The 12630-nt window shown below is 35.4% G+C and overlaps 1 protein-coding gene across 1 annotated transcript in view; it reads left to right on the plus strand.

Moving 5' to 3' along the window:
- LOC118985760 (sodium channel protein type 1 subunit alpha) overlaps positions 1-12385 on the plus strand; it is a 109448-nt gene extending 97063 nt beyond the window's left edge. Inside the window, exons 23-27 of the mRNA XM_037044561.1 lie at positions 788-841; positions 2377-2514; positions 4751-4855; positions 6369-6639; positions 9146-12385. Of these exons, the coding sequence (XP_036900456.1) occupies positions 788-841; positions 2377-2514; positions 4751-4855; positions 6369-6639; positions 9146-10323 (1746 nt within the window). The 3' untranslated portion in view covers positions 10324-12385. The remainder of the gene's footprint in view (positions 1-787; positions 842-2376; positions 2515-4750; positions 4856-6368; positions 6640-9145) is intronic.
- Positions 12386-12630: the final 245 nt, after the last annotated feature.

Here is a 12630-nt window from a genome sequence, read left to right on the forward strand (position 1 = left end):
AAATTCATGTCCTGGGACAAATAAATTACTGTAAGTGATTAGTCTTAGGACTCTGCTTGAATTTGTGAATGCCAAGTGTCTACCTTTCTTACCCATATTAACTCACTCTCATAAGAAACTATAAAGAATGGAATATAGGAATTTTTCTGGATGTTATGCTTTGAAATTCTTAAAAGGATAGTTGCATGTCTGACTTTATATAAAGGGGAGTCCAAAAGTAGGTTGACAGTTGTAATACAAATAAACAATACAATAAGTAATAAGTAATACAAGAATAAACTTTCATGTGCTCACAACTGTAAACCTGCTTTTTTCCCTCCCCTTTATCTCTGTGAGATCTTTAGAGTGTTACAAAGCAAGAGAAATCTTAAACTTTCAATCACTTTGACCACCTTGCAGATAGAGTTCAGCAGATAGAGATCAGATCATTGTGATTCTTTGGGTATTACAGATATTGCCAAATATGCTGGTATTTGTAAATCTTTCTTAAAATATTCTACCAAATTTTGATAGCACTTTGAATTGCATGATTTTATTTACTCTAAAGAACTGAGAAGTATTTGTGATTTGTTATCAAGCAGGAGGATATATGAAATGACCATTCTGTTCACTATGTGTTCCAGAAATTAAGAGACTTGTTAAGAGATATTGTGTTGGTCCAAAGTCCCTACAAAAGTTGTTTTGAAAGTCTTGTGTTACTCTTTTAAAAATACATAAGAATATTTATTTAAAGTCAGGTATCAATTATTTTTATGCCAAAGTAAAGCATGCATGTCTTTCTTAATAGGCCACATTCAAGGGGTGGATGGATATAATGTATGCAGCGGTTGATTCCAGAAATGTAAGTATTTCATGCATCCTGTCTTTTTATGATATTGGTTGGGTGCTAAAATTAATTCAGCAGAGCCTAGCAGCCAAAAAGAAGGATTCTATAATATTAAAAATAAAGGAAAAATATGACTCAAATTAATATTTAAGTATATCAATGTTTATCAAAAACATCTTACACAGATAAATAAAAACTATTTTGAAAATCAAACTAAAGTAGCACATTCATATATTTAATAACTAACAAATATCCTTCTATTAAATGTTTACTGTTTTGTTTGCCCTTATCTACTAATTATAATCAATAATATGTTTGGTGTGCAGGAGCAAGTGGGAAAATATATGTGATTGCCATTAGTAGTTGAAATATAGAGTTACCCCCCATATTGAGCAGTAGGAAACTTAGGGATATTAGCCAGGCAGTCTTCAATTTCTGTAACAGTTTATATCAAATTCATTCTTTTATATAATTTTAGTATCCATAAATTTACTGAAGCTTTTACTAATGCTGCTGTCACTTCTATGACCAACAGACTCTTAAGTTTCCAAGCATATCACCATAGTAAAGACCCACTTTATCTGATTTCTCCTATAACAGCTCCTTTCAGGCTTCAAGAAAAGAACTTATATCCATGCTCATTCCAACTTTGCTCCTTAAGTTTTTTAGAATTATTTACTATTAGTCTTGATCTTCCCATTCTGGAGCTCAATTCATTCAAGCTATGATCCTAGACTGTCCCTGTAATCTTTAAACTACCCGATAGAGCTCACTTTTCTATTTCTTGCTATACACTTCCCATAAGTGGCTTTAGCTTTATGTTAATTACCTTCCTGATATCCTGCAGAGTGGGTTATTTCAATTACTTCTATTTCATTTTGTGTGTTTGGTTGGCTTTTAAAACTATTATCTTTAGAAGGACATAAACCTATTATTAGTCAACTGTCCATAATGACTCCTTTGCACCTTTACCTAGTGATAGATGATACTTCAATGCTAATTTACAACAAATACAATTTAGATACTAAATTATTAACTGAGGATTTACAAGATGTCATGCTAGTTATGTCTACTCAATCTGAAAATTTCAATGAATGTTATAATGTTAAAAATATGCTGAAAATCTAAATGAACAATTCAATTCATGTTCATTGAATAAATTCATATATGTACAAATGGTTGTTTTTAAATAGTCTATACATATTTACTCAGGTAAAAACTTTTCACTAATTGTTCATTTATTAAAATTCAGTACATTAAAAAATTGCCAAATTTTGCATACCACTTTCCAAAAATCAAGATGTTAGTTGTATTTACGGTTCTAAAAATAGATACAAATTTTTAAGTTTCTTCATAACCATAGTTTTTACATGAAGACATCCTTAAAGGCTACCTTCGGTTATTTTTTAGAGGCAGTATATTTGGGGGGTTGAAGGGAAAGTACGCTTAAGTATTACTAGGAATTTTCTTTTATATTATCATGAAAAAGTACCAATAACTTCTGGCACCAAAATGTATTGTGATATTTTACAAAACATTTCCTTTGGTAGGTGGAACTACAGCCTAAGTATGAGGAAAGTCTGTACATGTATCTTTACTTTGTTATTTTCATCATCTTTGGGTCCTTCTTTACCTTGAACCTGTTTATTGGTGTCATCATAGATAATTTCAACCAGCAAAAAAAGAAGATAAGTATTTCTAATATTCTATCTCCCACTAAAAATAGTAAAAGTATTTGAAGTGTTCTTACCAACAATTGGCACTTTAATTCAGAAGCCAAAGGGGTGTATACAGGGTCTGGTTGAAGTAAGGCTTGCTTGAGTGTGGTTGGTAGGGTGCATGAATGTCTCACATGAGATGGATACAATTTGAACATTTCACCTAAAATGTCATATGATATGCTTGAGTGTGCTATTGTTATGTTACAGTATTACATGCTTGTGATTTTGTAATAAAAAGAGTTTATAATAAAAAAGGGCATTTTTGTGCCAATCCTGTATATTAAAATCCCTTTTTGTACTCTACCCCTCTGTCGTCCACTGCCCGTCTCTTTTAGGTTATAGAAAGCCAAGAACGTGTCCCATATTCCTGGATGTAGGCTTGCAAAACCTCTCACTTCTGTTTTTTTTTTAAATCAGAGACTACATTTTCTGTCTTTTGAGAGAGAACAATTAGAAAAGAACTAGAAAAGAACCCAGGCATATGCCCCTTTCCCAAAGTCCACTTGTTTTATTTCCACAACTCCCCTACTGAAAATATATTGTCCAGCTAAAGATATATATGCCTTCATTGGTTCCTTTTATATAATTCCACTTCATTCTTCCTGATACTCACTTATAAACTACCAGTTCCAGTCTTGAATTAAACAGCTATTTATATTATGAAGTATCATCATTTTAAATATAAATGCACATTATAGAAAATATGGAAGCCTTGGGTGTGTAGCTCAGTGGATTGAGCACAAGCCTGCGAACCAGAGGATGGAGGTTTCATTCCCAGTCAGGGCACATGCCTGGGTTGCAGGCCAGTCCCCAGCAGGGGCCAGTTCCCAGCAGGGGCCAGTTCCCAGCAGGGGGCACACAAGAAGCAACCATACATTGATATTTCTCTCCCTCTCTCCTTTCCTTTCCCTCTAAAGACAAATAAATAAAAATTTTAAAAAAAGAAAAGATGAAAAGTAAAGAAATATCATTACTCACAATAAACCACTATTCACATCGTATGTTTTCCATTCAAACTTTCTCTATACATATTCTTGTTACTGAAATTATTTTATCTATAATTACACATTTTATTTTTGACTTTACATATTTTGTTAAGTCTTCATATGTACATCATCATAATTTACATAACCATGTCCCAATATATTGATGATTTAGGATGTTCCTAACCTTTAATGGTTTAAATACTGCCTTCTCAAAAGACTTTGTGCCAGAAAATGAATTTTTAATTATTTTCTTAAGATAAATTCCCACAGGAAAGTAGTTTGCTTCCCAAAATAATATTCTCACTGATACTGCCAATAACAGTGAATGGGTGTGCCCAGGTCAGTGCTCATTCTCTGACATCAACCATTCTCTTTGTTTTTAATCCTTGATATTTGACAAGTTAAATTTGTATCAAGAGCTTTTTTGTCATTTTTATTTCTTTCTTTGTGTATTGCTTTCTCATCTCATTTGCTCAGTATGTTTTCTTACTATATACTTATTAATGCTTTCATGACATTAGACTCTTTTGCTATTCAAACATCCCTGCCCATCCCCTCTTACTATTACTAATATTACTCAGTAGTCAATATCAGGCTACTTTATTTCATTTATTAGGGCTGAGTTCCAAGTCCTCAGTTCCTACTGGTCTATCACATACCTGCCATACTTAAGACCTCTGACTTACCTATAACTCTTCTACCAACTTGTCTGGTTTTCCTTCTATCTTTGTGTACCAATCCTTGGAAGAGTGAAGTGCCTTTTTATGAGTGCTCTAAATCATCTTACAATAAACATACTCCAACTTGTTACCACATTTAAATTTAAATCATTATCTTTAACTTCAGAAAGCAGTATGTATAGTGTAATGAACCAAGTATTTCATTTCTCAAAATCAAATTTTACCATTCATGTAGTATATGGTCTGGAATAAATAGTTAACCTCTCAGTTTCTGGGATATTTTTGCTCCATAAAATAATAATGAAAATAATAATTAAGTCAATTTTGGACAATTGTAAGAATTAAATAAGATTACAGACCCTAAAAAATACTTTTCATTTTTCAAATTTAAAATTCTAGGTATAATTATTCATTACTTTTTTAACTGCCCTTTTCATGTTTTAAGATTAATACTTAATAGTGTTATTTTCAATAACATCAAAAAATTATGTGCAAAGGGACACAGTTTTAACCAGTTTTGATTTTTCTTTTCTATACTTTGGAGGTCAAGACATCTTTATGACAGAAGAACAGAAGAAATACTATAATGCAATGAAAAAATTAGGATCAAAAAAGCCACAGAAGCCTATACCTCGACCTGGAGTAAGAAATATCAAATGATATGGGAAAAATATACAAAAACTTGCATGGGTTTCTACAGAAGAGAGAGCAGCTAATGTTTCCAGTAGCAAAGATTTCTTCAATTTTTAGAGTATCCTTAATTCATATTTTTATGGCAATGGTAGAAATTGTTTAAAAAGAGAGACACAAAAAAATAAAAGAAGAAGCAGAAAATGTAGCCTTAATTTCAAGAGATTTAGAATTACACACTAGAATTCAAACTAAATGACAAAGGACACAAAGCAATGTGATGGGCACATGATAGAGTTGCTCATAAAATTCAAGAGTATTTGCCAAATAATGTTAGGGAAAGGAGTAAATTTTGGATGTGGTTACAGTACATGCAGGTGTCTGCTAGATCAAATGATGTGTTGAGTGAAATAGCATATTATTTCCATTTTATTTTTTATTAGAGGCACTGAGTGTTTTGGAGAAAGAAAGAATTCTAGTATCTGTCATTCAAATATATGGCTATAAAGTTAGAAATTACTGATGTCTATACAAGTCAGTCAATAAATACAATTCATACTCACCAATGACATTCATATGTTTCCATGGCAAACCAACCAAACAGCTGTTGTGAAATGTGCCTTCTCCCACACTGTATGGGTTTTTATGATGATGATCTACTACGTTAAAATAATTCCTAGAATGTACTGGGGAGCAAAATATTAGGACATTCATAATATGCTAGCCAGCAGTTGCCTCCTTAGAATGATGAATAACATATACTTTCCTTCATTAGGCTGTAACAGTGGAAGTAGACATGAGTCACCCGTGTATAGGAAAAATATGAGATAGAAGATATCCTCAGAGTTCCTCAGTGGCCTAGGGAAATGACCAGACAATAGCCCGCATAACTGGCAGTGGCAACACTGGGGAGCAGAACCACAGATCAGCGACAAGAGATTTGAATTTTTGAGATCAAAGCATAAGGAGCACTTTTCTGCTCTGACTATCACTGTGTAGGCTCCGTCAGAATTCCGTGTCTGACAATGTCAGCAAAGACCGTGTGGGGAAGAACATCAGTACTGTCATACATGCACTTTGAATGATAATGGTATAGGTGTCCTGAAAATTCCAAGTTCCCTCGAACAGTTCTTTGAGAATAAGACAACTGAAATGTTCATAGATACTGTATTTTGAAACAGATGCATGATGTAGCTGATCATGGGACATATTGGTAGAACGAAATAAAGCAGGTTTCTTAACCTCTCTTCATCTCACTATGTTAATATGCATTTTGTGTCTCTGAGAGAAGTGTATTAGTATACAATGTTTCTTATGAGAAGTCTGCTTTTGACAGGGATTGCTATTCTATGTAACACACATGGTAAATAGCAATTTAGATAACTGAAGTCAGACTATCTCTTAGAAACTCAGGACCACTGGTTACTCAGTACAATATCAGAGAGTCAATGGAGGAAAGTACTTATATAGATGTTAATGCACACAGAAAAATCCTGTTGCTAAAAGCATTTCTGTTTCTCTACAGAACAAATTTCAAGGAATGGTCTTTGACTTTGTAACCAGACAAGTTTTTGACATCAGCATCATGATTCTCATCTGTCTCAACATGGTCACCATGATGGTAGAAACAGATGACCAAAGTGAATATGTTACTAGCGTTTTGTCACGCATCAACCTGGTGTTCATTGTGCTGTTCACCGGAGAGTGTGTTCTGAAGCTCATCTCCCTCCGCCATTATTATTTTACCATAGGCTGGAATATTTTTGACTTTGTAGTTGTCATTCTTTCCATTGTAGGTAAGAAGTATTTAAAGTTTCTTACGTCAGCTCAATAAAAGTAAAAGTGGGAATAATCAAGTTTAAATTAGGGGTCATCCCAGTACTCACAGATAACCACTCTGAGCATCTTAATGTATTTCATCCAGGTGTGTTTGTTCTTCTTAGAAAATGAAGCTCCTGATGTATATACAGCATTGTATCCTATTCTATCCATTTTAGACACTGTGTGTACTATTTGTCAGTATACTGAAGATTCATTCATCTGAATTACAAATATACTATTAACTAAGATTAAAATGTTTTGACATGTTGAGATCAAACAGGCTGTATCTAGATTCTAGATAGCCGTGTTTAGGAGGGGACTAGAAATTTAGTCTGATATTTAGGAAATATATTGCATCAGAGATAATGGGCATAGAATCATCAACATGTAGGTGGGAGTGGAAGCTGATGGCAAGATAAGGAAAAGCATAGAGTGAGAAGAGAATAAAAACAAGAATATGATGTTAGCAAATGTATATAGTAGGTTCTTTAAGGGTGTCAGGTAGAGATTTTCTACATTCCTCTGAAATGTGCTTATAGTGATGATGCACAAGAGAAGTGAGGTGGCATGGAGTAGTGTTTCATCAGTCATATATTTCAAAGCCCAGGATGTGCAACAGGTCACATGAGCAAGAGCTCATTTCATTCCAGGTACAATTCTAGCTCCAGTGACATGAAGTTTGTCTGTAGGTATGAAGTATTCATTCTTTCCTAAACCAGATGAGATGAGTGGGTTAACATCTAACCATTCTTTTGGGGGTAAATATTTGTCATTCCCCTCTCTGAAGAAATTGGCCCTATATCCAATTCTTATGTTGTATGTAGCTTTTGATTTCTACACTAATCCATGGTATGATCAGTTTTGGATGGGGTAGTAAGGTTGTATGCACCTCTTTTCTCAATTTCTTTCTTTCTCTCTCTTATGCACACAATACATACATAATACATATACTTATGTAGGCTTACTTATTCTTTACAGACTAAGACAGTCTAACTCATAGGCACTTGGTTTCTTCAGCTCCCCTTCAGTACAACTATTATTTCATGGTTTAAAAGGCAAATGGAGTGTTTTTTTATGTGCCCATGAAAGAAGGAGCTCCTACCCTTGGCAACAGCATAGATGGAACTAGAGAGCATTATGCTGAGTAAAATAAGCCAGGTGGTAAAAGATAAATACCATATGGTCTTGCTTATAAGTGGAACCTAATCAACAAAACAATGAAATGAGCAAAAGAAAACCAAAGGCATGGAAATAAAGACCAAACTAACAGTGACCAGAATGGCAGGGGGAGGGGGTTAACAGGGCAAGTCAAGGAACCTGAATAGAGGACTCAAAGGCATGGACAGTGTGGGGAGGATTGACTCTGGGAGCTGCAGGGGACAGGGCAGGGGAGAGCAATGGGGAAAAAGGTAGGACAACTATACCTGAAGAACAATAAAAAATAAAAAGCAAATGGAGAAAGAAATTTAAAAAGAGAGGACTGGGAGACTAATTTCAGATACGAGAGGTCAGAGAGAGCATGAGCCTTGGATTCTTTTAGAGAATCACCAGAGCATATATAAAAAAATATATAAGAATATTATAGACAAAACCTAAGAAAGTATTAAGTTCATGGAGAGATGAAAATAGCATCAAAAACTGCAGATACTTTTAGATGGTTATGGACTGAAAAGAGAATATGTGATTGGGCATTTTCAGAAAAATAATTGTCTTCATATAAACTTGTCCTTATATTTTTAGCTAATGCTGATTCAGTCAAAATTGAACATTTCTAACTTTTTATTTATTTTAGAATCAGTCTTGGAATTTAAATAAGCTAAAAATAGTTTATAAATACCCCTCAAAGGCAAAAAGTACTGTAAAAATGTTTATTGAACTGAATATAGTCTTAACTCAGACTACAATTACAAGTTACCACAGAATAGGTGGCCTGAACAACAGAAATGTATTTTTTCAAAGTTCTGAGGTTAAAAGTCCCAGATCAAGGAGCCAGCATGGTGGGCTTTTTATAAGAGCTCTCTTCCTGGCTTGTACATGGCCACCTTCTTGCTATGTCCACTCAGGGCTGGGGAGAGGGTGGGGCTTGGAAAGAGACAGCAGCTCTGTAGTGTCTCCTCTGATTAAGGCACTGATCTACCTTGAGGGCCCTGCCCCTATCTATACCTCCCCTGACCTCATCTATACCTAATTATTTCCCAAAGACCTTATCTCCAAATACTATCACAAGGGGAGTTAGGGCTCTAACATATGAATTTAAGATTGAAAAAGTTGTGTATAGCAAATATTGAGTTAATTTAATGTTGAATGTCAAAATTATGGTTTATTTATAACATGTAGTGTATGTTATATGTATATCAAATTTGAGATTATGTAAATGAATTTCAGTGCTCTGAACTTTACCTCAGGGCCTTGACAAAAAATTAATTATTTTCATTGTAACTTCTTCACTGATTGGCATTGTCATTTTCTTCTTATTCGTAGGCATGTTTCTGGCTGAGCTGATTGAAAAATATTTCGTGTCCCCTACCCTGTTCCGAGTGATCCGTCTTGCCAGGATTGGCCGAATCCTAAGGCTGATCAAAGGGGCGAAGGGCATCCGCACGCTGCTCTTTGCTCTGATGATGTCCCTTCCTGCCTTGTTTAACATCGGCCTCCTGCTCTTCCTGGTCATGTTCATCTACGCCATCTTCGGAATGTCCAACTTTGCCTATGTTAAGAGGGAAGTTGGGATTGATGACATGTTCAACTTTGAAACCTTTGGCAACAGCATGATCTGCCTGTTCCAGATTACCACCTCTGCTGGCTGGGACGGATTGCTAGCGCCCATCCTTAATAGTGGACCTCCGGACTGTGACCCTGAAAAAGATCACCCTGGAAGCTCAGTTAAAGGAGACTGTGGGAACCCATCTGTTGGGATTTTCTTTTTTGTCAGTTACATCATCATCTCATTTCTGGTCGTGGTGAACATGTACATCGCTGTCATCCTGGAGAACTTCAGTGTTGCTACTGAAGAGAGTGCAGAGCCCCTGAGTGAGGATGACTTTGAGATGTTCTACGAGGTGTGGGAGAAGTTTGATCCTGACGCCACCCAGTTCATGGAATTTGAAAAGCTATCTCAGTTTGCAGCTGCTCTTGAACCCCCTCTCCATTTGCCACAGCCAAACAAACTCCAACTCATTGCCATGGATTTGCCCATGGTAAGTGGTGACCGGATCCACTGTCTTGACATCCTGTTTGCTTTTACTAAGCGGGTTCTGGGGGAGAGTGGAGAGATGGATGCTCTCCGAATACAGATGGAAGAGAGATTCATGGCTTCTAATCCATCAAAGGCCTCCTACCAGCCAATCACCACAACTTTAAAACGAAAACAAGAGGAGGTGTCCGCTGTTATTATTCAGCGTGCTTACAGACGCCACCTTTTAAAGCGAACTTTAAAACAAGCTTCCTTTACATATAATAAAAATAAAATCAAAGGTGGGGCTAATCTTCTTGTAAAAGAAGACATGATAATTGACCGAATAAATGAAAATTCTATTACAGAAAAAACTGATCTGACCATGTCCACTGCAGTTTGTCCACCCTCCTATGACCGGGTAACAAAGCCAATTGTGGAAAAACATGAGCAAGAAGGCAAAGATGAAAAAGCCAAAGGGAAATAAACAAAAACAAGTACAAATAATTGGGGTACTATTTGTTTACAGCCTGTGAAGGTGATGTGTCTTTGTCAACAGGACTCCTTTAGGAGGTCAATGCCAAACTGACTGTTTTTACACAAATCTACTTAAGGTCAGTGCCTACAATAAGACAGTGACCCCTTGTCAGAAACTGTGACTCGGAATAAAGGGGAGACAACCTTGACAGGAGGTTACTGTTCTCACTACCAGCTGACACTGCTGAAGACAAGAGACTAAATGGCTACTCAGACTGTAGGGACCAGTTCCAGGGGTGCAAACCTAGGGTTTGGGGTGTTTAACACGAGACACTTTAGTGTAGTAATTGTATCCACTCTTTGCATTTCAACTGCCACATTTGTCACATTTTTACAAAATCTGTTAGTGGATTCATCTTTTTTTTAATCCATATGTTGTTTATGAATGTGACTATTTTTGTAAATGGGGTTTCTGTTGGGAAACAGATTAAAGGACCTCTGTAACAGGTACGCCACTGGGACTCAAGGCAATCATGTGGCCCTCCCATCTGAACAAAGACATGGTTTGCATGAGGGCATGCTGCACTTAGAGATCACGCATGAAAAATAAGTCACAAGGAAAACAATGAGTTCGTAAATTCCATCCATGTTTCTGGGAGGAGGAATTAGTTGATCGTTGGAAGTGCTTTGCTCATCTTGTTTTTTTTCTTCTTCTTCTTTTTTTCAAATCCAGCCCCTAGACCAAGTAGATCATTTTGGGGGGTGGGGATTGGCCGTTAAATCTTAGCAGGTGCAAACTTCATTCAAATGTCTGGAATCATAAATGTTATGTTTCTGTTTGTTGTATTAAAAAACTGAATGATGAGCATTGCTTCTCCCCTGAAGATTGAATTGACCAAAAGAACCCTTTATAAATTTCTGCTTAATCTTGCACTTTGTTTAGCCATCTTCAGCTCAGCAAGGTCAACACTGTATATGTTAATGAAATGCTATTTATTATGTAAATAGTCATTTTACCCTGTGGTGCACGTTTGAGCAAACAAATAATGACCGAAGCACAGTATTTATTGCATCAAATATGTACCACAAGAAATGTAGAGTACAAGCTTTACACAGGTAATATAATATATTCTGTACCATTATAGGTAGTTTGGATGCTATCAATGCATGTTTATGTCACCGTGCTGCTGTTTCTGTCTTCTCCCACTGCTCAGAATCTCATCTATGAGAAACTATAAGTCAGTGGTAAAGTCAAGGAAATTTTTCAACAGACGTCATTTCTTTAAGTCATTAAGCAGTAGTTTGCAGCAGTTAAATAGCCTTTTGGTTCTTTTTAAATTCGAAGCGGGTAACATACAGTGTATAGCCCAACTGTACAGACATGTTTTAAAAAAGAATCACTGCTTAAGCTGTTTAAAATGTGTTTAGAATTTTATAAGCAAATATAAATACTGTAAAAAAGTCATTTTATTTTATTTTTCAGCATTATGTACATAAATGTGAAGAGGAAATTATCTTCAGGTTGATATCACAATCACTTTTCTTACTTTCTGTCCATAATAGTACTTTTTAAAGGAAGAAATTTGCTAAAAAAGAAAACAAGAATGAGTAGTTGTGTATTTTGGCTTTTTATTACATTTGCTAATTTTAAATTATCTCATAATTTTAAAGGGCATAATAGGTTCATAACTCACATTCAAATTATGCTTTGAGATTAGAAAAGGGCATAAAATCTTATTTCCATTTTTGGTAGTGCCTGCACTAAAGTAGTGTTTATTTTTTTCATTTTTGTTCTTTTTTCTAACTGTTTATTTTTTTCATTTCTTTGGAGTCATGATGCTTTAGATTGCTCTAAACATGATGTGGATTTCACATTTCCCCCACTAAAACAGAGAGTAGTAAACTTATATAGTCAATTACATCAGGACATTTTGTGTTTCTAGCAGAAGAAGCAAATCATAGGCTCCTCTTTTCTTAAAACTACTTAGATAAACTGTATTCGCGAACTGCATGATGGAAAATGCTATTATTACCCTAAAAATGCTAACCAACATAAAAAATGTGCAAAACTAATAAAGATTACACTTTTTATTTTATTGTTTGCCCAGTTACTTTTTGTTGGTGTTTTATAGCAAGATGCAGATATTTTTAGTCTAGAAATTGGGGGGAAAGGGGTGCTGAACACACACTAACACACATACATACATGCACAAATGGGTCCACCTGGGCTGACAGTAAGGTGTGTCTCTGTTAGGAGAAGGAAGTAATGTCAGAGCATAAGCTGGTAGCTGCAAAGAAAAAATCTGGAAACCCAAGT

Source organism: Sturnira hondurensis, unplaced genomic scaffold, assembly GCF_014824575.4.
Source record: "Sturnira hondurensis isolate 20B ecotype Veracruz unplaced genomic scaffold, ASM1482457v3 Scaffold0004136, whole genome shotgun sequence".
NCBI lineage: Eukaryota > Metazoa > Chordata > Mammalia > Chiroptera > Phyllostomidae > Sturnira > Sturnira hondurensis.